Source organism: Dermacentor andersoni, chromosome 2 (genome assembly GCF_023375885.2).
Source record: "Dermacentor andersoni chromosome 2, qqDerAnde1_hic_scaffold, whole genome shotgun sequence".
Lineage (NCBI taxonomy): Eukaryota > Metazoa > Arthropoda > Arachnida > Ixodida > Ixodidae > Dermacentor > Dermacentor andersoni.
Window position 1 is genome coordinate 146095368 of NC_092815.1, and position 24838 is coordinate 146120205.

General features: G+C 44.9%; 1 protein-coding gene and 1 non-coding gene across 2 annotated transcripts in view; one reads left to right on the plus strand and one right to left on the minus strand.

Annotated features, from left to right (window-relative positions):
• Positions 1-493: 493 nt before the first annotated feature.
• TRNAM-CAU (transfer RNA methionine (anticodon CAU)) lies at positions 494-565 on the minus strand. Its single transcript has one exon. It is a non-coding gene; the product is annotated as a tRNA-Met (tRNA).
• Positions 566-1299: 734 nt separating this feature from the next.
• Positions 1300-24838, plus strand: part of eIF2Bepsilon (eukaryotic translation initiation factor 2B subunit epsilon) — a 38099-nt gene continuing 14560 nt past the window's right edge. The window contains exons 1-9 of the mRNA XM_050187468.3: positions 1300-1441; positions 2058-2182; positions 5949-6134; positions 8411-8585; positions 11204-11359; positions 15357-15442; positions 17727-17852; positions 19315-19415; positions 20682-20827. Coding sequence (XP_050043425.1) covers positions 1316-1441; positions 2058-2182; positions 5949-6134; positions 8411-8585; positions 11204-11359; positions 15357-15442; positions 17727-17852; positions 19315-19415; positions 20682-20827 — 1227 coding nt within the window. The 5' untranslated portion in view covers positions 1300-1315. The remainder of the gene's footprint in view (positions 1442-2057; positions 2183-5948; positions 6135-8410; positions 8586-11203; positions 11360-15356; positions 15443-17726; positions 17853-19314; positions 19416-20681; positions 20828-24838) is intronic.

Consider the following 24838-nt stretch of genomic DNA (forward strand, 5'->3'; position numbering starts at 1 on the left):
CTAGGCGGAAGTCGACATGCAGAACAAACCGACAAAAATCGGTGAACGTTCCCCGCGCATTGATTTGCAGGAAACCGGTATCAGTCTACTTATGTGCACGAGCGAAAAGTGTCCTCAGTAAACGACTCGTCGTCGTATTCTGTCCCTGGCCGTCCGCAGAAATGTTTTTGATGAATATAACCAACGTCGCCAACCCTCTGGACATATGCTACAAAGAACGAAGTTGTAGGATAGGATATCAACTTTGCATTCGAAATATGTATTTTACTCGTGAAATATTTTTGTAATATTTATCCTTTACTTTCGTAAACCCGTTCGTCAATTGCGAACGCTCCGATAGAACGTACCTCGTATGACGCTCAGGTTCGTCACAGACAGTCTGCACTCTCAAATATCAACTGGACATCATTCCTGTTCAGCAAAATCTTCGCTTCTTTGTGGTCTCCTGTCATTCTTTAAAAAAAAGAAAACAATATTCACTAAAAAAAAAAGTTAGCAGAGCGTGGTTTCGATCCACGGACCTCTGGGTTATGGGCCCAGCACGCTTCCACTGCGCCACTCTGCTACATGCCTCACGAGCAGCTCAAAACGCGTAGTAATGGCCAGACACAGTATTCCGACAAATTCGACTGTAAATGTTTCTCACAGTGCTTTGAGGCTCTCCCAGTCGTAAATTTTGTAGATATTTTACATATGGCGAAGCAATAGCGCCGAAATTACAATAATTTCTGTTGAACTGAACACTGAAACAGCCGCCACTTTCGCTACATAACTGGATTGTGCCGAGAATTGAACACTGAAATAAGCCACAAGGCGCTGACCAACCTCCAAAAGTTTTGTTAAGAGTACACACGTGGATTACGGCGTTCCACTCATGCTGGGCGTGGCACCAAGTAATTTCGAAGATGATTTTTGCGTGCATCTGGTCGCCGTTCATGCGCGCTGCCCACAAGTTCTAAAAAAAAAAAAAAAGAAGGAGAAGAGAGAGCTGAATCTGTTCTGCTGCTGTTTACTTCATAGTAGTGATGGGGAAAGAGCCAAATAGTCCAATTGCCGACGAAAAACCACCAGTTACAGCTTACCAGACCAATTACGACATGGTGGCCATTGGTGACGGTTTGGCGGGCACATTTCAGACACTGAGGTATATTTTTTATTTCGATATCACAGCGTTCTTTAAGAAGCTCGCATCAATGGCTCTGTAACCACTTTTTTGTTCTCTTGGCTTCGTAGATTTTAAAGCTAAACGGAAACAAGAACGAAACGTTTCTCGTCCGCGTGGACGAGGAATCGGCATTGACACCATAAGATAAACATGGTGGCCGCCACGGGCAAGAAAGTCGGCAAGAGCGACTTGAAACAAGAAGAAATAATCCAAGCTGTCGTGACTGCCGATAACTTCAGTGACAGGTTCGCGCCTATCACCAAGGATCATCCATGGGTAAAGTTTTGTTGTGTTCTATGCGTTCTGATCGTCCTATGAGCATCGTTCGTATCATACCCTACGCCGCTTGCATCAGTTTAGTACCTCACGAACCGCAGTATCAAACTTTCGTCCGCTGCGTTCTAACTATTGAAGTGTCTCTTTAAATTGGCCCCTTAAGATCGCATTTCTTTTTTTCAACTCGATGCCTAAAGATGCCGCGATATAATCACGGCTCGTGCGGCCGAAACGTCGAATGCCATATGTTCACAACAAGCCATGTTTGTGAATTGTGCACACCTGTTAAAGTGTGACAGACGCGTGTAGAACGGAAGTTATGACCGCCGGATTTCTAGCCACTGGCTGCGTGTTTGCTCTGAATCTACATGTAGCTTGCCTGTTTGTTTTCATTCCGACGTTTCGCGATGAATGACATCCACTTAACGAGGTCACTATGTAACCGGTAGGTTACGCACGGGTTTCCTTTGGAGCATTTCTTCTTACACATCGCATATAGATTTCGCGCAGCTAGCCGTAGCTGTTCAAATTTTTTGTTTGGTGCGCTGACATTCAGACGTGGTGGTATGAACGTCGAGACGCCTGACTTGTCGTTTATTACTGTTGATCTCGCCAGGTACTTATGCCATTGGTCCATCGCCCGCTCATCGACTACACGCTACAATACCTCAGCAACGAAGGTGTCCAGGAGACCTTCGTTTTTTGCTGCTCACATGCGGACAAGATCAGAGAATACATCAAGTAAGTGATCGCGGGCACCAAGCACATAGTACAAGCTCACAATTATTTCAGTTTTCTGAAAACCTTACTTCCTTGGTCGCCGACCTGTGCGTGCGTTAAATGCTACACAGAGTCACACCTTGCCATTGAGGCTCGTTTAGTACTAAGCATTGCATTGCTTTTGGCGACTGCTTTCTCAGCTTTTCTTTCATTCCACAGGTCGGGTATGATCGTCGGTTGCAGTCAGTGTTAAATACAAAGGTGTTAGTACCTGTATCTACAAGAGAAGAAGTAACAGTGCAAACAATGGGATGTGACTGAGGCAGACAAAACGCTGACTTTAAACTAATCTTTTATTGCGCACATGGCAATTTTCTTGTTTTTTGGAAAAACAACTCTGATACCTGCCTTATGTGCTGCCTTATCAGAGTTGTTTTTTCGGCAAAAAACCAATTCTCCAGTATGTGCCAAAAAGTGAATAGGGAATACCCAGCCTTGCATGTGTGATAAGAAACACACAATAAAGTTTGTCGATTGCTGCCACAACATAGTGTATGAGATTCCCCTCTCATGCAGTCGATGCTACATCGGCCAAACTGGCCGTTGTGTAAATGACCACCTCAGAGGACATTCCAAGTTAATGAAGGGGTGTATTAGCAACCATCTAGTTGTGCATAGCTCCCAGTGTGGTTGTTGTGCATTGTTTGACAAATGCAAAATACTAAGGCGCTAGAGTGATCAGTGTGCACGCGATATACAGGTTGTCCCACATAACTTGAGCCAAAGTTTTAAAAATGAAAGGCACACCCGCACGCGAGTTGAACCGAATGCATAATGTTGGCATTGGTCTAGAGTTACTCAGGCTATTTTTTATTTTCCCCTTAACTAATGGATTAGTTATGCTTAATCAATAAACTTTTTAAGTATTGGCTGCAGACCCCAAGTGTGATCCGCAAAGTTGTAGAGCACCTTGAGAAGCCTTTCAATAAATTGTTTCCAACTCAATATATCTCCCATGGTTCTTTTTTCTGCATTCCCAGGAAAGCCGGCAAAATATGAAAAAATACCATGTGACGGGGCACTTGCACACTGTTATTATGGATGATGTTGATGATGGACGATGATGATGATGCATTATGGATCCATGTTATGGATGAACAAGGTCGGCTGCAGCGAGACTGGCCCGTGACAGGGCGTTATGCCTGGTGTATGTATCTGGGCATGAGGCTCTTATCACATGATGGTGCATATGCATGCTGCTGGCTGAGTGTTGCCACTGTGGTCATTGCATCATCATCATTCCAGCTACATAATATTTTGCTCTCGTCATGCCATCGTTGTCTTGCCTTCTACCCCTACGCAGCGGCCCAATTAGTCTAATAGCTTGGGCCACTAGGTATGAGTTGTGGTCATGTTGCCGTCATGGTCGTTGCATCATCGTGATTCCAGCTTTGTTATCCGACACTTGTCACGCTGTCGGCGTCACGGCATCTTCGTCATACAGTCGTTATGCATTTCTTTTCACACCACCATAGTCATGCAGTCATGGTCGTTCATTTGTCATCATTTCAGCTTCGTGATCTGACTCGCATCAGGCTGTCGTCATGCCTTGAACTCCGATCCAGGCTAATAGTTTGGGCCCCTAGGTATGTGTTAGCGGCCGTGATGTCATTGTGGCCATTTCATCGTCGTCAATGCAGCCTTGTCATCTGACTCTCCTCACGCCACCATCATCACCTTTGATTTATCATTCTAGAACTGGTACAGCACAACATACAAAGGAAGAAACAAGCCGAGCCGGCCAGATAAAGGAACAAAGCGCTGACTTCCAATGGAAGTCAACGCTGTTGGCAGCGCTCTGTTCTTTTATCTGTTTCTGACTGACTCTGTATCTGACTTGTTTCTTCCTTTGTATGTTGTGCTGTACCAGTTCTAGAATGCAATACCAACTCACCTAATCCTCAACCCTAAGGATTTATCATTGCCATTGCTTTGTTAACATAACCCCAGTGTCATCATGGCATCGTCGTCATACTGCCTTTGTCACTCCATCAACGTCAGCCTTTCTTTGTCATTTTGTTGAAATCATACTGTCACCATGCACACATGATTATACCGCTCTTGTCTTCCGGTCATTGTCAGATAGTCACTTTCACACCTCCATTGTCAGACTGTCGTCATTCGACTCTTGTCATGCCATCGTCGTCACACCATTGTCGTCATCATATAGGTTTCGTGATACGTTCTTACGCCATTGTCATCATGCACTAGTGGTGATCCCATTGTCATGCCATCGTCGTCATACAGTTGTCCTACATTCGTTGTCATACGATAGGATGCCATTGTGGTCATTCTATTGTCATCATTGTAACTTTGACCTCCGACTTGTTGTGCCATTGTCGTCGCGCCGTTGTCGTCACAACAGCTTCATCGATCTGTTAGCATCATTCCTTGTTTGTCATTCTGTCGTAATTACACTGCCATGATTCAGTCATGGTTATGCTGTCGTCATTCCATCATCGTCATTGTGACATTGTGAAACTGATGCTATCAGTATCTGTTGTCATGCCATCATCATCATGCCGCCTTGGTCGTGCCATCATCATTCTTGCTGCTTATGTCATCGCTGTCATGTTGCATTATACCATCATCATAATTTAAGAACTGACATCTCTTTGTCCTCATGCTGTCGTCATTATACGCTTTTGTCATTTGATCGGTCATTCCTTCTTAATCATTCCACCATCACTGCATCAATGTTATACTGTTGTCATGGGTGACCTTGGCAAGCAAATGCCATAGCAAAGTGGGATGATATCGGAGTGCATCATATATGCTCGAAGCAACGAAAGTCTCAGAATTAGCACTACACATGTAAATAAAGGTGACTTCAGGAATATGATATATCTCTACATTGCTGGATTGCTATCCACGTTACCATCGACAGTCATCGTGAGTTGATGTGTGTCGTAATATGTCTCATCTTGACGTGATAGTACAGCAAAAACCCCAGGCAACCAAAGTTCATCCAGAGCCCTCCTCTGCGCTCTCTTTCTTAGCTCTGGTGCAGCCTCAGGACATGAACTGCACCAATTAAATTATACTTCACTGGTATACAGAAAAAGTGCTAGTGTTATGTTTTGAATGTGCCTGACAAGGCACTGTTCACCCTTGCGATATTTTAATAACATTGCGCAAGCATCAACTGTGCAGCATGTTAGCACCCTGTAATGGTGAGAATTGGTGAGGTCTGCTAAAGTGCGCGAAGCACACAAAGCACTTCCCAATGTGAGCTTCCTCTGCTATGATAGTCACTTCAGGAGTGCTTGCCCCCTGCCTTTGCTTTCCGCGGTGCCCATTGTCCACAAACAATACCTCATATGTGCTGATAATTTTTTTTCCTCATCTTGATCTCACGGCACATGCACAAGTTTAGTAATATGAAAAAAAATGGAAAGCACATTACAGGTGACGCATCTTAATTGTGCACAGGTTCTGCTTCACGCTGCCTTTTTATAGACAGGACCACTCAAACAGCCCTGGCAAGGGTTGTGTCCTCCTGAAGTGAACAGCGTAGCAGATGACGCACGAGCACACACTAGATCACCGATCTCGTCACTTCTCACCGTTATAAGGCGTTCGAATGCAGTACGGTTGATGCTTGCACAGTCTTATGTTTTAAATTTGCAAGAGTGTAAACTTGTCAACTCTTGGAGCATCAGATTAATGTTTGCTGTCTGGAAGTGGCATTGTGCACCTCACATGCATACTTTTTGTCCTTGGTCAGGGAGTCGAAGTGGTCCGATGCCGACAGCAAGATGAGCGTGAGCGTGTTGTCCTCAGAGGACTACCTGTCAGTGGGCGACATGATCCGTGACCTGGATGCCAAGGCTCTTATTCGCTCGGATTTCATCCTGCTGGATGGGGCTACTGTGGCCAATGTGCCGCTGCGACCAATCGTTGAGGAGCACAGGTGAGTGCTTAAATGGGCCATGCCACAAATGTTCTTGTTTTTAATTATGCATCTTATGTTAAACCGTACATGTCCCACAGCAAACAGGCAAAATTTGAGTGCATTCGGTGCTGTAGGAAACCAGATATAAATTTTTTTACGTTGCAGTTAAACTGCACAGCAGTTTGGCAACCCTGAGTAGTGACAAAATTAATTGGCATTTCCACGAATGGCTTCCTCAGGTAACAAAAGGCAATCTCAAAGGCCATGCATCTGTGTACTGCAGAAGCTGGAAATATGTCATGGCTGCCATGCCTTCTTTTGTTTTTGAATGTCCATCTTGGCAGTTTACTGCTACTTTTTATCACACGAGTGAAGGAATGGTGTGTACAATTCAACGGTGACGCCCTTGCTGTGTCGTTAGGTCCTTGAGCGTACGGAGCAAAATGTCCTATGTGATTTGGAACTGTTTCTGAGCAGACAACACAGCAGTAGCCCCTCATTTTCTGACGTCATACAGTCCTGACCAGCATGGCTGTCGCTGTGAGTGGAGTGGGCTTAGAGGCAGCGACTACAAATTGAAATTTCGAGTTAAAGTGCGCTGAGAGCCAAGTTTTTTCTGTATATAACCAAATTTGGTCCTCTACACTCAGTTACAATGATAAACTCAGAATAGTTGGATGACCACGTCCTGGCCACACTAACAATGTTTAAACATGGAAACATGGAAATGTTCGTGAGCAATTGATCGAATTTAAGTCAACCAAACTGTGAAACAGCAGCATCATTACATTATGGAAAGATTAAAATTAAATTATGGGGTTTTATGTGCCAAAACCACTTTCTGATTATGAGGCACGCCATAGTGGAGGACTCCAGTAACATTAAGTAATATAAACATTGCTTTACTCACTTTGCCATAAGATTGCTTTGGATTGTTGTGAAAATTTTGTAGGCTTATTGTTTTCCAATGTGACATGTGCTCTTTTCTCTACCTACACTTAAATGAAAGCCTCCTATCCTATTCATATGCACCAATGCAATATATTTTTGTAAAATTTTGTAAAATGTTTATTGTGAATAAAAAGAAACATTTGTGGCAGGCATGCTATTTTCTAAATGTAGCATGTAGAAATGCATGCAAGCCAACCGAAACTTGCCGCAGCAATTTTGTGTAAAAAAACATTGCAGCACTTGTCAAAGCAGTGACCCTCACCATACACCTTATGAGAGCAGATTCGTGAGCAACTCGTAGCATTTGTAGGCAACACATGGTTATGTAGGCTATGTAAAACGCTATGCAGGCTAAGTATGTTGGCTATGTAAGGCCATGTGGGCTTGTAAAATTTGCGGAATAGAGAGAGGGTTGCAACCTGCTGACCCAATGTAAGCATTGACAAACCACATTGCGCTTTCAATGACGAAATGCGCTCTCTCTTAGCCATAGTGATGCTGCATGCACAAGGCTCAAAGCATGATCGTGGCATGCTATATTCAATTACTCATGTTTCTTGTCTACCCTAATTTTGGAATTTACAAAGCTCATTGAGCCACCATACTTTACAGCATCTGTTCTAACACTTTAGTGTGTAACAGTCAATTTGATGATGGGCACTTCTTTTGTTCTGATCGGATTTAAGTCAACCAAACTGTGAAACAGCAGCATCATTACATTATGGAAAGATTAAAATTAAATTATGGGGTTTTACGTGCCAAAACCACTTTCTGATTATGAGGCACGCCATAGTGGAGAACTCCAGAAATTTCGACCACCCAGGGTTCTTTAAGGCACACCTAAATCTAAGTAACGGGTGTTTTCGCATTTCGCCCCCATCGAAATGCGGCCACCGTGGCCGGGTTAAGGGAACATGTTGCCAGGTGAATGCGACATTAAACCCTCTATTCTCACATGATCCTCGACTTGAACCTTTTCCTCCGCTACACCGGTTCGAGCACAGTGCCATCCCTTGACTGAAGACACTGTGCTTCTCGGGAATTGTCACGGAGTGTCAACAAAGCATACTGATCACTTCTGTCAAGGCTCGATGCTGCCATCCACTTCCTTGAGTCGAGGTGTGGAGTGCTGACTGCAGGAACATTCTAGTAGAATACAGGGGTAAGTATTTCACCTCGAGTCTGTTGAATGGGGTGCTGATTTGCCTGATAGTGCCCAGTCACCTGTACTACTCTCGTAACTCAAAGGTAGCTCACGATGGTGTTGAGGGACAGTTATTGCAGGATGCTAGCTCCCCTTGGAGGTCACCCTTAATGCATGCTTGCATCCTGTGCCCTTGCAGAAAAACAGTTGCGAGGGACAAGGGTGCCCTAATGACATTGGTGCATCGGCGGCTGCCCCCATGGCACCGACGTCGGTGTCGTGAGGATGACAGTGCGGTGGCCCTCAATCCGGAGACAGGCAAGCTCCTGCACCACATCAAGACCAGCACCACCAACAAGTGTGACTTTCCCCTGGTCAGTATCTAGCGTTTCTTTGAAATGACAAAAAATAATTTCACTGCCATTCACTGTCAGGAATTGTGCCTGTAGATTGGGCCCTTTGTACCTCATGTTTTAACTGCAGCAGTGATTAGGAGCTCAAAACTTGTCTTGCTGGGTCAATCTGTTTGTCTGTCCTTTCCATTACGTCATCACAATTGTGGTTATGTTGTTGTCGGCAGGCCACCTCCCCATTCTTGGCTTCGCCCTTACCATAGGCTTCACCCTCGCCAACTGCTACTGAATTCCACTTTGGCTAAATTGTCTATAAATCAGTAGTTGGTGTATCCTACTGAAGCAATTTGGGCAAAGTTGCTGGGCCGCTAATTCTCTAATTTTCATATTAGCACCTGGAAATAGCACCTAAGCTGACAACCCGCAGACCTGCTGGTTAGCAGATATGATGAAAGTCTCAGTCCGATGCCTCCAATATTTTTCAGCATACTAAGGGCCAGAGGTCATGCCGAGCAACCCGGTGTTCTGAGTTATGCATTACTTCCAGCAAATATTAATGAAGGTGTTTTGTTCGGTTTCGGTACCTGAAACTTTTGTGAGTCTTTCGTTATGCATCTGTTCATACTGAAAATGTAAAATTTTGCACAGAAGCTGCTCTGTACCTGCACTATCTTAAGCTAGGTCTTCTACGTGGCCCAAAATTTCATTGCAGTTGGCCTTTAAAAAAAAGTACAACATTGTTCGCCGCCACCATTGGGATTCGAACTCACACCCCTGCAATGATGTGCAGTTGAGCTGGACGCACTAACCATTGAGCTATCACACATCTTTGGGGCTTGCCAATTTGTCCTGGGTTTTGTGCCCCCACACAGACTCTGAGAATGGTTCCATCTGTACGTGCATTTCAGAGACTGTGCAATATCAAAGCGAATGAGGATGAAATTGCGTGCGTTGCAAAGAAGAAGGTGTTTCTGAGAAAATGGCAATGTCCATCGTGACAGCCCGCTGCTGTTGCAATAAATGAGTTCGCAGCCAGAAGCATAACTGAAATATGTTGGATCTGTTGATTTCTTGCATAGTGTGTAGGGCATGGCATGCACAACCGTACTACAGGTGGAATAAGAATATTCACACTCAAGAATGAGTGACAAGAGTGTGACACATGTCTTTACTGTCGCTGTGGAAGAATCTTTCTTCTGTTGAAAAACAGTTGGCATCCCTAAAAGCACATTTGATGTGAACACAACCTTGAAGCTCTCAGGCACATAGAGTGCGACCTTGCCTTTTCTCTCTCTGAGTCACCATCTCTTGCCATATGCAAGTTCATGGTTGGCACTGTCATCACTTCACCTTATTTGATCATCACTTCTGCAAAAATAATTCATATTCCCTACTTTGAGAAGGCACAGTGATGACACCATCAGCCATGATGTACGTGCAGTGATGTCACTGGAATATTTTTTAATGGAAGCAGATAAATAAACTACCTGCAGGAAAAATTAAATCGATTGGAAGTTGAACTGACTCTAAAAACTTAAGTCTGCAGGCTGGTGTACCACTGGCTCTAGTGAGCCTCTGCAGGTCAGTTTGATTCGACTTTGGTGTTGGCTACGTTAAAGTTGGATGGGTTAACAAAATACGAAGTGGCTCATTATTTTGAATGGAACCATTTTCAGTGTGACAAGGGCATTATTCTTAAATACTTTGAGTAAAGGTAATCAGTCATTAAAGGTTTTATTTGAAATGCTAATAAACAATTTGGCAGGACACAAGAAACTGTTTGAACATGCCTGGAGACCTTCCACATGCAGCAGTATAATTCAAGGTTGTTTTCACTCATCTTGCTAATGGCAGGTAGAATCACAGACAATTTGTCCCATAATTTTGTTAAAAATGCAAAGCCAGCATAAATAAAGCTTGTTCAGTGAAGCGTAGCAAATATTTTTGCAGTAAGAGCTACGGTAGGGAGCTACATTAAGAAATCACTAATTTCACCTTTGGTAACTCGGAAAAGTCAGGTAGTTCTAATATTTCAGAAATAATTTGGGCATTCAGTCTGGTCCTGGAAAACTTATTATTGTACAGCACCAGAGTGTTGTTAATTCTGAAATATTTAGCCATGCTGTTCGCAGCTGTTCAGCAAGGATCACTGTAGTAATCATGTTCACTCATGTAAAATCTTCACCTTTCTTATTAAGCATCTTGCCAGGCTGCTGCTCTTGTGAAAATCAGGCATGCGGCTACCTGCTAAGACTGCAAACAATATTATAAATGATGTATAGAATAGTGCAAACACTGGCTACATGGTACACGCACGTTTATTGCACATTCACATTTACGCACATTTGATGTTCTGCACCAGTGATCAAGTTCTGCTTCATTCCTCATCGCTATCGCCGGGCATGATGGGGCTTATTACCCATTGGCGCACCCAAAGAGGTGGTCATTCTTCGTACCGACCACGCTGCTAGGTATTCCAGTAGGTTTAACAGTGTCAACTGATCCCGAATTCCATGCATTCAAAATGCAATCTTTGCTGAAGCTTCTTTTTCGAATCTGTGGCCTCCAATGTGGTGTATTTGGGTCTTACACGAGTAACTGTCATAACAGTATGTCATGTCTTCTAATCTCTCCTGCAGAGCATATTCCAGGAGCAGTCACGGGTGTCCCTTCACTATGACCTGCAGGACTGCCACGTGGCTGTGTGCTCGCCACATGTGCCGCCCATCTTCGCCGACAACTTTGACTACCAGACCCGCCTCGACTTCGTACGTGGCATCCTCGAGCACGAAGAGGTCAGTCGAGGTGTTGTGGCTCGCCACTCTGTTGGTCGATTGGTGCAAGGAAGTTTAGCAGAACTGAACAAATGTCATCTCAAGCATCCACATGGACGAAGCTCGGTGGGCATAGAATTGTACCGCTGAGCACAAAGTTGTAGGATTGAATAACAGCTGTGATTCAATTGGAGGTGAAATGCAGAAGCACTCGTGGGCTTGGAATTGGGTCACATTAAAGGAGTACAGAGGGAAAATATTTGCCCTGTCTTTATTCCTTTATTGGGTAGCTGTCGACTCGGTAGCTGGGTAGTAATGGGTAGCTGTCGACACTATGGAGGCTCAATTCATCAAAGGCTCAACAAATAATTACGTACCTTTCTATGCGACCAGTTCAAGATGAATACTGAGCGCAGCGTGGTTTTGCATGCGATAAAGGAAACTCATCACGTCACTGAAAGCTGTTTTGGGTTCTCGTGGTACCAGATGCTACTGACGGCCACGTACACACTATGGCCATGGTTCCAGAAGCCAAGTCCATTCAGCACTCAACGGGACAGGAGGGGAAAGTGTCTCCCCCCTGCATTTCCATGAGAAGCGAACAGACGGAAGGTCCGATTTGGCAGCTTTTGTCAACACAGTCGTACGGCCTGCAATCACCACACCGGGATGACTCACGCGCTCTTGAGTTGTTTGGGATACCGCATGACCTTCACCTCCACTTTCGGTGACGTGACGAGTCTCCTTTTTCATATCTGAAGCGGTGCCTGACGGACATATTGAATTGGTGGTATAAAAGGTGCTGTAATTATAATTATTTGTGGCACACTTGAGAAAATTTAGAAGCAAAAGCTGCTCCAGCCGAAATCAAGAAGTTCCCCATTTTCGGGACTGGCTTGGTCCCTTCTTCAGAGGGTGATTGAAGCGGCCAAAGAAACATCGCCCTTTGAACTCTCGTCTTCTTTGTGTTGAGATTCCTGCCCTCTGTAGCATCACGAAGGCAGTGTGCGTACACAGGCGAATGCGTCCTCAACGACCGACTGGTGTCGCTGTGAGCATTTTAAAGTGCCACGACTCGAGCAAGAGTCTTCTCACTGGGTTGGTCTCGGGTGTCAACCACAGAGGCACCGTCGAAATCAATCGCATGGTCATGCTTCTCGCACTGTTCAGCGAGAGCGCTGCACTGGGCTTCAAGTTTCTGTACATCGTTCTTGTGCTGGCAGATTCTGTCAGAAAAGCTCTTGGTTTCACCAATGTAAGTGGCAGGCACTTAGAGCACAATGCTTTGTAAACAATTGCCTGGCATTTCTCCTTGGACGGTCGGTCCTTTGGCCACGAGAGCACCTAGGCGAGCATTGACACTGGCTTGTTTCAAAACCTGTCATGTCTTCATGTCTTTTGCCAGTGCCCTTGGACGCTTGGGAAAAAATATTTAATAGAATATTTTTAAAAATGCCAGTGCTTTAAATAAATTACCGTTTAGAGAATGTGAAAGAAAGCGTAAGGTCCTTTACCTTCAGTGTTTAGTTTGCTTGCTATGAGAAAAGGATCACGTTAAGAAAGGTTGCACAACAGGCCGTTCACGTGCTTGGCCATTCTGTCAGACACTCTTGTGGTTCAAGAATGATCTGAACATGAGGCTAAAGGATAGAGTAAGCTCTTATTTGTTAGTTTTTGCATCAGAATTGCAGCGTTACTTGTAGAAGCAGCATGGGACAACTTATTGAGCAGGAACACATTGGCATGCGTGTTTCTACTCGCATAAACATTTATACATGCTGCCTGCCACATAATTACTGCTATCTTATTATTTTGCTGTGCAAGATGCACTTGTGCTATGGATTTCTTTGTGTTGCAATAATTCGTAACAGCGGGTAGCCACTCTAGCATTAGGCAGGCCTCTCTTATCAAGGTTGCGGTTGTCATAAGTGAGCGGTAGCACATTTCAAGCTGCCCTTTAGTACATGCTGGCTCAGGGTTCTCGCCACGGTGGGCATCAATGGAAATGCCGCCCACCACTCCTGTTGACCGGCCAAAATTTTCAATTCTTTTTATCTCTCTGTTTAAATGTGTAAGCATTTCTGTGCTTATCCAATGAAAAAACTGTATGTCCATCCGTCATGTAAGATGATCCCTGTCAAAATAGGGCCCGCAGCAGCGAGCAACTTTACCTTTGTGCTGCCTGTCACTTCAACACGAACAAAGTGGCAAGAACACAGGGTTCACGGAGCTCTCAGCACACGCTGCTTGCTGCCCGTTCTGCAGATCGCTTTCAAGATACAGGCCCGCGCATCTCTCTTCAACGCTGCGCAAGCAGTGAGAAAAGTGTGTGACAAGCTTTCAGCAGTCGGCACTCTCTGTCCGCATCGCGAAACGCTTTCAAGATACGATCCACTCAGCCATATCATATGCAGCCACCAGCGGAGTATGTTTGGTCACGATTCATAATGGTTCGACACCCATGGATAAGGTGCTAAAGACCGATGGCGGCTTATAATGATCGAAATGTCATCAATGCACCTGGTGCTGATGATGTGGCACATCGGCACAGTACTTTGCTTGTGTTATCAGTGCACCTTGCACCGCCGTCAGCACCAGCTCTTATGTCGCCGCAGCGCTGTCGTTTGTTTGTACCGGCCGGATCAAGTTTCCTAACATTGATGATGACACCGGGCTGCATGGAGATGAGCAAGTGGCACAATGCTTACGCATACTTGGACAACTTCCAGAGAAGTTTTTGTGTGAATTTCTAAAATTTTTTTCTTGCTCAAGTTTTCTTTCATTACATGAGGAAATATTAGGAAGAAAAGCGACCTAGAAGTTGGGAAAATCGGCCTTTACAAAAATTGGGTAGAAAATCTGCCATCAGTAGGTGCCATCATATCACGGAGCACGCAACTCTCTGTTGGCGTAACACCACCATTTTGGAACCATCATAAAGAGGAGACATCTTAACTTAAGATAGCCACAGCTTTATATTTTGCCACGCAGAAATAACACCAAAATAAGCGAACGAAAAATGAAAGAACTAGTGTCGTGATTTGTTACTCCTGCCACGCAGACTCGGGAAGTGCTCCTATTGGCTGACACAGATTTGAATTGCTAGCACGTGTTTTGCGCACACATTTTGAGGTGGCGAGCTGTGCATTTCTTTGACTTGGCAAAGCTTAGAAGAAATTGTGGTAGGATGCATCGCTGGCTCACATTAGTTTCATTAATGTGTTCAAAATGCAAAATTAGTAAATTTTCAAAATGCAAGTAAACCAACTAGTCCAGTTGTCCGTTCCGTTATAGTAAATTTAAAATTTTAAATGGGTCATATTTCTGTTCGTATTGAAAGAAGACACCCCCCCTGGTCGCAATATGTCCACCCCTCAAACATTTCTGGGGAGAACCCTGGCTAGTGGCACAACATGGTCGAGAGCCTTCCATTTTATTACAATGAACGCCGTCTATGACAGGCATGCTTCTCGCTGAGCAGCTGTCTATTTTCTTTACGGGGTACAACATCATCAACCCTCACTTCAATGCTCACTTCAGCACGAAGGCCTCTCCCAGCAATCTCCTCTCTCTTGCTTCAGCTGATTCTATCCTATGCCTACAAATCATGTTACCTAATCTTTGGACATCCTCAATTGTGCTTCACTTCCCGTGGCACCCATTCTCTTGCGCTGCTGTTACTCCATGTGTTATGCACAGAGTAACCAGCCGTGGTAACAGTGCACCTTGGCACCCATTTTGGCACTCTGTTACGCACAAGTTTGCCTCAGACGAAGTGCATTGTCTGTCACCTTTGTGCATACAACACTGTGTGCGACAAATGTTTTGCACAAGCACACTTCTATGGCATAATGACCGGAAAGCTCAACAAGGTCTTGCAGCACTGAAACCCAAGAAATGCGTATGTCTTATATAGTTTCACATGTTCCCTCCCCCCATTAAGTGAAGAGGAGGCTGAACCACTTATCATGGCTCACATGTCTTTCACTTTCTCTTTCTTCACATTGTGATCATCCAGATTATGGGCAATTCAATTTACGTGCACATCACCGACACCTGCTATGCGGCTTCAGCATGCAACCTCGTCATGTATGATGCCGTCAGGTGAGTTGCAATGTCACCAGCTATTTATTGCATTATGACTTCTAGAGCACCCAGAAAAAATAATATGCAAATTTGGTGGCATGAATATCAGCCATAGTGATGCCATGCACGAAAGCTGTGCCTTTGCAGATTTGAAAAGGGATACATGGCTATTATGCAGGGAGAACTTATTTTGGCCCCTTTCAGCAGGTGCCTGGTTCGTTTCCTTCTGCGCTCTGCAGGCTTCGAACCAGTGTTTCTCGGCTTGGGGAGCATCCACATCCTCACATTCGATTACGCTCAATCAGCTACTGTCTGTAAGCAAGCTGGCTTAGCCATGCACATTCATTATTGTACAGTAATGAATAAGGGCATTTGCAGAGATGGTGTCGAAGAATGAAGAGATCAGACTGCTAGTCAAGCTTCTGTGGAAAGTCAATCAACTGCATGCTCTTGTGCGAGTGAGAACTCCACAAAATGAGAAGCATTTCTCACTAGAGGTTGTACATATGCTGTCAATATGCTAAAGGATAAAAGCAACCCACTTTGGGGGAAAAAATATAACAAGTTGCACTTGATATTAGTTGAACACACTAATAAAAACAACATGTATTGCTGTGCATGTGCCCGTGTTTGAGGCAACATTAAGGCAGTGTAAATGTTAGAGCAGAAAGTTAGACAACCCGGCGGAAGCTTCTGTCTCTTCACTGCTGCTGTCATCTTAAGATTTTACAATGTGGCCGAGCCAGCCAAAGCGCAAATTTCGCATTGATTGCTGAAGTGCGCCGAACACTGGAGGCCGGTTTCAGCAATACCTCCTGTTAAGTTTTCCTTTTTTTTTTCAAGACTTCTCAATGCGCCAAAAATGGCCAAATCTTACCAGAAGTTAAAGTGAGGTCTTCATTTCATACGGTGCGTGACGTTACTCATGGAAGATTTCCACCTGGAACGTTTAACTCATCAAAATGCTGTTTGGCATCTTTGAAGAACAACTTGAAGGTAATAAAATTTATTCATGGCATCACCAAAAGCATTGCAGTCTTTCTAAAAGTGCAAGGTCGCTAGATAAATTTGGAAAAGCATGTAATGAGAAGGCCTCAAAAGATACATAAAACAAAGTTGGCCATGGCTTTCTGGATTTCTCCACATTACCATGACAGTTTCTTTTCCCACCAGATAATGCCATGGCAATGCAGCCAAATTCCAGAAGGCTGTCGCTGACTTCAATACATTGCCAATGATTTCTACCAGAACTGTTTCATGTAAGTGTTAAGCTTTGTTGAAGACTGTGTGCTGCTTGCTATATAATAATGACGTTGTACATTCTGTTCTTATTGTATCATATTTTATGCACATTGTATCTCTTTGAAACTAGTGTCTTTCTCATTTTTATACAACTATGGGGAGTGAATGAGCCTTGTGGATGCACATACTGCCCTTACGCCGTGGCCACTTCTAGTCTTCAGTTCTCAGTTTTCACTTCTCCTCTTCAAAGGACTCTAGATTCCTCTGTAAGCATTCCAGGTTTTCTAGATTGTTCTAGAGTTAAACCTCAATACTATATGCAACAAAATCAGTAAAACATGCACATTACTACATTATATTTAAATTCTACTTTCTTGAAAATTAGTACAGTTGCCACCAGATGTTTCTTACTTGAAAGGGACTATAAAATTTTCCAAATTATCGGGCGATCATAAACAATGAATTGCAACGAGACAAAAAAAGATATTGTTGAATTTGACAGTGAGTCACCAAAGGTATGCTGCGTCGACAATATATTCACATTGGAGGCCCAAAGCGAAGCCTGTGAAGCTTTTGTGTGCACCCAGCCATGGCACCTGATAGTGTTGCCCATAGTGGGATGACGCTATCGTGAAGAGCGCAGGCAGAGAGGTGCAAATGCTACGTCTGCCTCTCAGTTCAGCGTGTCTTCGAAACTCGAGACTTCGCGACCTCCAGCACCAAACGCGAAGGAAGACAGCGCACATGAAGCCTCCGCCATCTTTGTCGCCCAGTCTTTGCACCCACTACAGGTTACCTAGTCATGTGCAAGCTGCACATGACTCAGCCCCGCTGACAGCCAGGCATAGCCACAGCTGGATTAGGAGAGGAGACGCATGCTTACCTTCCTCCTATCCCCTCACCCCTAACGTGCGCTTGAAGTCGCCATACTTGCAGGGCCAAGATAAGCAACATGCACGAAGGTGCTTTGCAGTGATGTCCTGCACTCAATGCGTCAACTCTTCTGGTGCCTTATCCCTGAATTCTCTATGCACGGCAGAATAACCTTCCTCCTTTGCAGCCAGGACGTGCTGCAGAGGTGGAGCCATCCGCTTGTGCCCGACCAGTTTGCCAAGGAGAGCGGCCCGGCATGTGTCTATCACCGGCACAATATCTACAAACCCACTGCAGGACTGCAACTCTCAAGGTATGCTTCCTTTCTATTTCTTCTTTCTGTAAGTGGGTGAACACAGTAAACTCAGTACAGTTAAACCTGCCTATAACAAACCTCCATGCAACGAATTCCTCTATATTCCGAAGTTTTTCTATTCCCCGTTGTTACTCCATAGAAGCACATGTATTTGTGGTCTCTATGTAACAAAGCGGCAGCGGGAGACTACACCCTTAAAATAATGAATTCTCCCCACAAGCCACCTAGTCATTTTGCCCCAAATTTTGTTATTTTAGCGCGAGCAGCAGCCGCATGCATCTGCTGCAGTTGCCCCACCGACGACGGAGTGCGGATAGTGCCATTGGCACAGAGAGCTGGGAGGGACGACACAGACAACGATGGTCTACGAGGGTCTGCACAGGCACTGAGGCACCCCCTGCATCCCTCGAACCAACAAGGCCAGCAACGCGATACTTGCCACCGTGTCCTTCTCTCCTCCTCCCGTCAAACCTCGTCCTGCCGCTCGTTCTAAGTAACGTTTCTGTCGCTGGCGGGCTCCCACTGGCGAGCCAGCGGCACCACTGTTTGGTTCCTACAGAAGTCTCTGCACTTCGCTTTGTTAACCTGACACCAGGTGACGCTACTAGAAGAAAAGGAACTGTGGCTTTCCCTGTCTCGTCACTCGTGAGTTTTGGTGTCTCTGCTTCTCATCTTCGTCATCATGTCCTTCACCCATCCTTTTTGACTCCGTACATGCCTGCAAGTCGGCTCCTGTGCCCACACATCTAGTCACTTTGGTGTATCATTCCAAGGATAAGTGCCTCTACGGAGCAGCCTGAATGCCGAAGCTTGGGTTTACCTGCGCACGAATGGAGCAGCCCCGGGCGACGTGCAGCTTTGCTATTTTTTTTGTAGCGGACGGCTGCGCTGTCACTACCGAACAGACGTTGGATGAGGTGCTGATGGAAAGTGTCCGGTATCGTAGTGACGACGACGGATATTGATAGGTCGATTCGTCACGTGCTTTGCCTGCCACGATTTACAGCTTTGCCTGCTGGATGCCATTGACATTTTACACCGCGTCGTGGGCTCGCTAGACGACGATGGAGCAGCATTGTGCTCCTTGATATCTTACGTGCATTCAGTGTTGCTGTCCCTCACGAACAAGCAACAGAACAAAATAACACAGTTGTTTGCCACTAAATAAATGTGTTTTGGGTGAGGCCTACCTCCACTTCCCCCTTTGTTTAATTTGTGTTTATTTTTTGGGTCTTCATGCTGAAACTGCATATGATGAAAACCTCTTTGTAACGAGTATTTGTCAATTTCGTTATATCCAGGTTTAACTGTATACGTAGCTAGCCAGGGAGCCAGTCGACATTCATCAAATGCTGATGAGTGTGCGGCCTCTTGTAAATTGCTTCTGGCAAGTGTTCTGTGGGAGGCTGCTTGGTCGGAATCTGTGAGCACTTTTCATGTTTGAAATCTTGACCTGCAGGAGCTGTGTCTTGGAGCCCAGCACGTTTGTCGGCTCTGGCACCAGGATTGGGGACAACACCGTAGTGGCGAACTCTGTGATTGGCCGGAACTGCACCATTGGTGAGGGGAGGCAGTGTTCTGTTCAATCCCGACTGGTGGCAGAACAGTGCGTGCGCTTTACTGCGAAGCAACTGTGAACAGCCTTGAAGGAGTGCTGGCGCATTGAAGACCAAAGAGCCATCCAATTAATGAAGCATTTATTCAATCAATCAATCAATCAATCTTATGAGAAAGGCACCAAACATGCAGTAGTCTTATGCACGTGCCGAAGCACAAAAGAGCAAACTAATAAAATGAAATGTGCATACTGACTTGTGGACACTCGCGAATCAGTGCTGTGGTAAAATACAGTGCTGATAAGTGCTAATCGAACCAGTGATACATATCAACACAGATTTTAAGGACATGTTTCTTAAAACTGCCACTAGGCGCGGAATATCTGCCAAGTGGACGTGGTTTATTACCACTCAACTTCAAGTCCACAGTTGAAACAAGTACCCTAAAGTGAGTGTAATTACAGAGCAGTTCACAAACTTTTGTTAATGAGCTACCACCAAATGGCACTACATATCGTACAAATAATGTCTGCCTCGTCAAGCAGTCTAGCTGATATGACAGAATCGTACCATCCGCCACAGGAGATATTCAGTCAGTCAATTCCCTTGACAAACATAAACACTCATATTCACACATATTTCTTAGCAACCGGAAACAACCTCCCTACTAGGCCCAAAATATTCTATGAATACGCGGGGCAGACGTGACATAAAATCGGAAAACTAACTGCAACGCGCTGTGTCCTTTCTTGTGGATCACAAATGGGGCAGTCACTTGGTAGCAGTGGTAGCTGTTATGGGCCTACTACCCTAGCTGTTTTGATGTCTGCCACTGGCGCCGGCGTCCACTGGTGTCCATCTCAGGAATCCCAAAGCACTCTGCAAGAAGTTTACTATTTTAAAAAAATTTTAAATGTGCAGTAGCCTGAGGGGATTTCAACTCTGGTCCCACAGAGTGGCAGTTAAGAGGTTTTACCTGTTGGCTACTCTCCCAATGCTACAGTAGAGTGCCGCTTCACTTCAGTCCCGTCGCTTCACTTCAGTCCATTATGGGTGGAACTGCAATTTTCCTTTTTTCTCACAGCATCCCCAACTGAACTGGCGTTGCACATTAATTACCGGTGTGTTAATTACTGAAGGGAGAGGGTCTGTACATGAAAAATGCTTTTAAAACATTGTGGCCAGCGGTAGCTTTAATATACTCTGAGTGCTCATAGTATTTCACTCACCCTGGTAATGTCAATGACGTTGCATTACGCTGTGGCCACAGGTCGCAATGTGCAGCTGCGAAATGCCTACCTGTGGGACGACGTGGTCGTGGAGGATGACTGCCGCCTGCAACAATGCCTGCTGGCCAGTGGTGTGGTCGTAAAGCACAACGTCACCGTGACACCCGGATGCGTGCTTTCCTTCGGAGTGAGTGCATGGCCCTGGCGACAGAATATCCAGTGTGAATTCGTGTTGCCACCATAGCTCTAATGCCTTAATAAGATTGATTGCAGTTTTTTCTTTTTTTTTTTCTCAGTAGCAACACTGGGGCTTTGAGAGGCACATCAGTGGAGTGCTTCGGATTAAGTTTGGCGACCTGAGGTTACTGCCAGCTTATGGGGTTACGGTCACTGACCTATGATTCGGACATGCTTGATTATTCAGACAGCTCCTTGGCCCTGCCACTAGCCTCGTAGACCTAATCTAGAAGGACGACCTAATTTCAGACGCCTCACAGCACGGCGTGCGATAATTTGGATTTCCACTGCGCGACTGTGAGCTAATTTGTCCACGTAGTCGAGCAGATGTAGCGATATTTTCATTTTGATATGTCGCTGGCGTGGTTGTTGGCCATGTTACCGGCACCTCCTCAAAACTGGAATTATCCAAGCCTGCTCGATGTGTAGTAGTCGCTGATGAGAATTTAGTGCATGCACTTGCCGTAGCACATTTGCTTGAATTTCATGTGACTGCAGTTGTAATGCAGCGGTCAGTTTTTCACTCACGCCAAATAAGAAAAATACAACCGCTGCTCTAATGTAAGGTAAATGGCATACAAACACACTTTCTTATATCGAGGTTTAACTGTATTTCCAAAAATAATTGCCAGAGAATCAAGTCATCTTCAGTGCTGCCAAGCTCCTTTGAGAGTAAGCACTTCTTAACCCTTTGAGGGTCGAATTATTTTGAAAAAAACTTTCCCATGTGGTCAAATTACTTTATTGCGGATCTTTAATGTACAGAATGTATAAAGTCGGGAATAAATAGTAAAAAAAAATTAGGAACAGTATTTTGGTGTCGGCATCACTCAGAACTGCAAAATGTTCAGTAGTATTTCAGAGTGTGGTACTCCTTTTGAAACACGGGTCTACGCACAGTGCCATATCACAGTCTGCACACCTAAAACACGTGACTGTTCTCCTCTTGGAGCGACGAGTTGTGTTGGTGCACACATGACATATTCTCTGTCGCAGACTGTTGCCGCAGTCTGCGCAACGCGCTGAAGCTAGAAATCAGTTCTGTTTATCTCTGCAAGAAGGTGGCACAAATTTCAAATGCTTCTTGTAAGTCCTAAGAGGTGGCAGCACCTCCCAGTGAGCACGCATCATCATTATGGCGCGAAATTTCAAATGGAGGGTTCAAACCGTACCCATATGGCAAAGACCTTGTGGGACAGAAAACCGCCGCCATACATATATGGCAAAAACCTTCAAAGGGTTAAAAGGCTGCACAACCAATAATTCGGGGGTAGTATCAGGCCACTGCAAAGCCCACAGAGCCCTTCTGATCTGCCTCGCATTTGAAGAGGACCTCCTGCTAATCCCGCAACCTGCAAATCGTCGACTCGTTGATGTCGAGCCGCCTAGCCACGTCAGAGTTTCCACACTCCTCAACGATAAAAATTGAATGTCTCTTGAAGCAGGCGTCACACTGAACATGCTGCTTGGCCATAACGTTGCAAATGAATTGAGTTGAAGCTTGAAGGCTGCAGCATTGTAACCTAAACACCAGTCACAAGAACAGTGATAATGGCATCGATCTAAAAAAAAAAATTTATTGATTTCAGTTGACTTGTCTATGGGCTGGATAGAGATGTAAAGGTACAGGTTTCCAACATAACAAAAAAAAAACGAGGGATTTAAAATATTTGGTTTATAATGGTCAGTTTTGCCGTTATTTGAATGCAATGCGAGGGTCGAGTTCAAGAAATGAAAATAAGGAAAAGCTCGAGTTAAAATCAAGTAAATACGGTAGTTTCGTCTGTTTGTAGCAACAGTGTGACAATGGTCGAGATATGAGCCGTGATATTGTAGCAATGCCTTCTGCTTGATTCTATTCCACTTTCATTGTGTGCTGGTCGTGGCCAGGTGATCCCCTCGACATCCAGAGCATTGCTCCGGCCAGTGATGAAGCGTGAAAATCACGAAAAGAAATAGCATAAAAAGCATTGCGGAAAATTTGCAGCCACGGTATGTCTAAGTAAGCTAAAGGCAAGCACGTATCTGCACAGCAATGCGTCGACAAACTTGGGTCGTATTCTTGGATGATCACTTTTCAAATATATCCTGACTAGCACTGGACAAGTTGACAGGCAGTGGCATTTCTGCACTGTGATAGGATAGCTTGCTTGGCACTATGCCAAGAATGCTGTCAGCCATTAAGAATGCCATCGCTCGTAGGTGTTGACATGTCTTGCGCTAATCCCGCGAAATTGAAGATGTCTCAGAACTTGATGGTATCTCCAAGGTCGCAGTACGGTAAAACCTTCATAATTCAAATTTCACGGGACCGAAAGAAATGTCCGAAATAACTGAGTCTCAAATTATTGAATGTATCAAGTAAACAACAAGCAAATGCTTACTACGTCAACGCTTTCTTTATTGAATTAATCGGCAGATCCTGTTTCTATACTATTGCCCAAAAAGCAGTGCGGAAGCTGCAATTCTTGTCGTCTCATGACTGGTTAGCACTTGCAGCAGCAAAACCCTGACGACTTATACACAGTGAGGCTGCAGCGTGCATCTTCATCCGAAACACTTTTCACTCAAGCGCACATTCCAACTGCTTTTTGCCAGTAAGCTGGCTGCCAGCAGATCATCCGTCCATCACAATGTAGCTGGCGCTCTTCATCCTTGACAGCTTCGTCGTTTCAGTGAGTCGAAAGGAAACTGGCATTTGCCGCAGCGGCTGCGGACAAAACCTATCAACGTGATGATGGATGGTTACCATGCAATTCTGTAGGTAAGCAGCCGACACACGCACCGAATCAAAGCGAAACTACTCTTTGCCGCAACCGCTGCAGACGAAACCATGTTCGCTATCGATCGTGGTTGGCAACTATGCAGTTATGAAAGTACGCAGCCAACGTGTACTTTCAAATAAAGGCTATAAAGGCACAAATAGGCATGAAGTGTTTTGGAGTTTTGATCATTCACATCCAATTTCCGCTGATGACTATGGCGATGCGGACTGCACTGCTCCGTTTCAATTGAACGCTAGTGCCGCTTTTGCTTTTTGCGACACACATTTGCAGCACTCTGTGCTCGCCAAGCTCAGAGAGTTGTCCGAATGAACAGGTGTGTGGCAAAATACGTCCGAATTAATGAGAGTTTGATTCCATTAGATAATGCATATGCCTGCAGGGACCAGAGGATGAGTCTGCATTATCCGTTTTTCTGATTTCATGAGGGTCGAATTAACGAGGTTTTACTGTACACCTTTCTTGGGCCACTTGTGGAATATGGTCTCGTTTTCGAGCGAATCTGGTATTTCACACTCCCAATTATCCAGGCTTCTTGGTGGCCTCCTCAAGTCCGAATTATCGGTCAGCGACTGTATTACTAGTTTGACCACCTTCGGGCTATTGCTACCACCTAGTCATTACTTATATTTGATATTGCAGTAAGAAAATGCAAACTTCACTACAAACATGCATGTGCACACACACTTTCGTACCAAGTAAATGCGTGATGAACTGAGCTTTCCATCCCTATGGAAAGAGTTTAAATATCGTTAACTTCAGAAAGGTATGAACATAGTGGCTTGTGAGAGGTGACCCACGAAAGTTCGAGAGTCTATATTGAGTGCCTTTTGGACGTTGATAATTGAGTGCCTGTGGTGTCCTTCTGTTAAGTTCATGTGATTGTCATGCTCAATCCTTCATTTAGTAAAGCAATGAAGGGGGCTAGTTGGTGAACGTTCATGGTTATATTGCGCTCAGTTTTACAAACACGATATTAAGGAAGGACAGGATGTGGACGGATGTAGCGCAAACTACCAACTGTTTAATACTGGTAAAGAACGCGCTTATATACAAGGAGATATGGAGCGGGGGGGGGGGGGTTACATATAAGATATGACAAGGTGACGACGTGTGATCATAGTTCAGATCAGGCATACATTGTTCACATGCACCCGTTCGCGCTGGCAAACTCGACC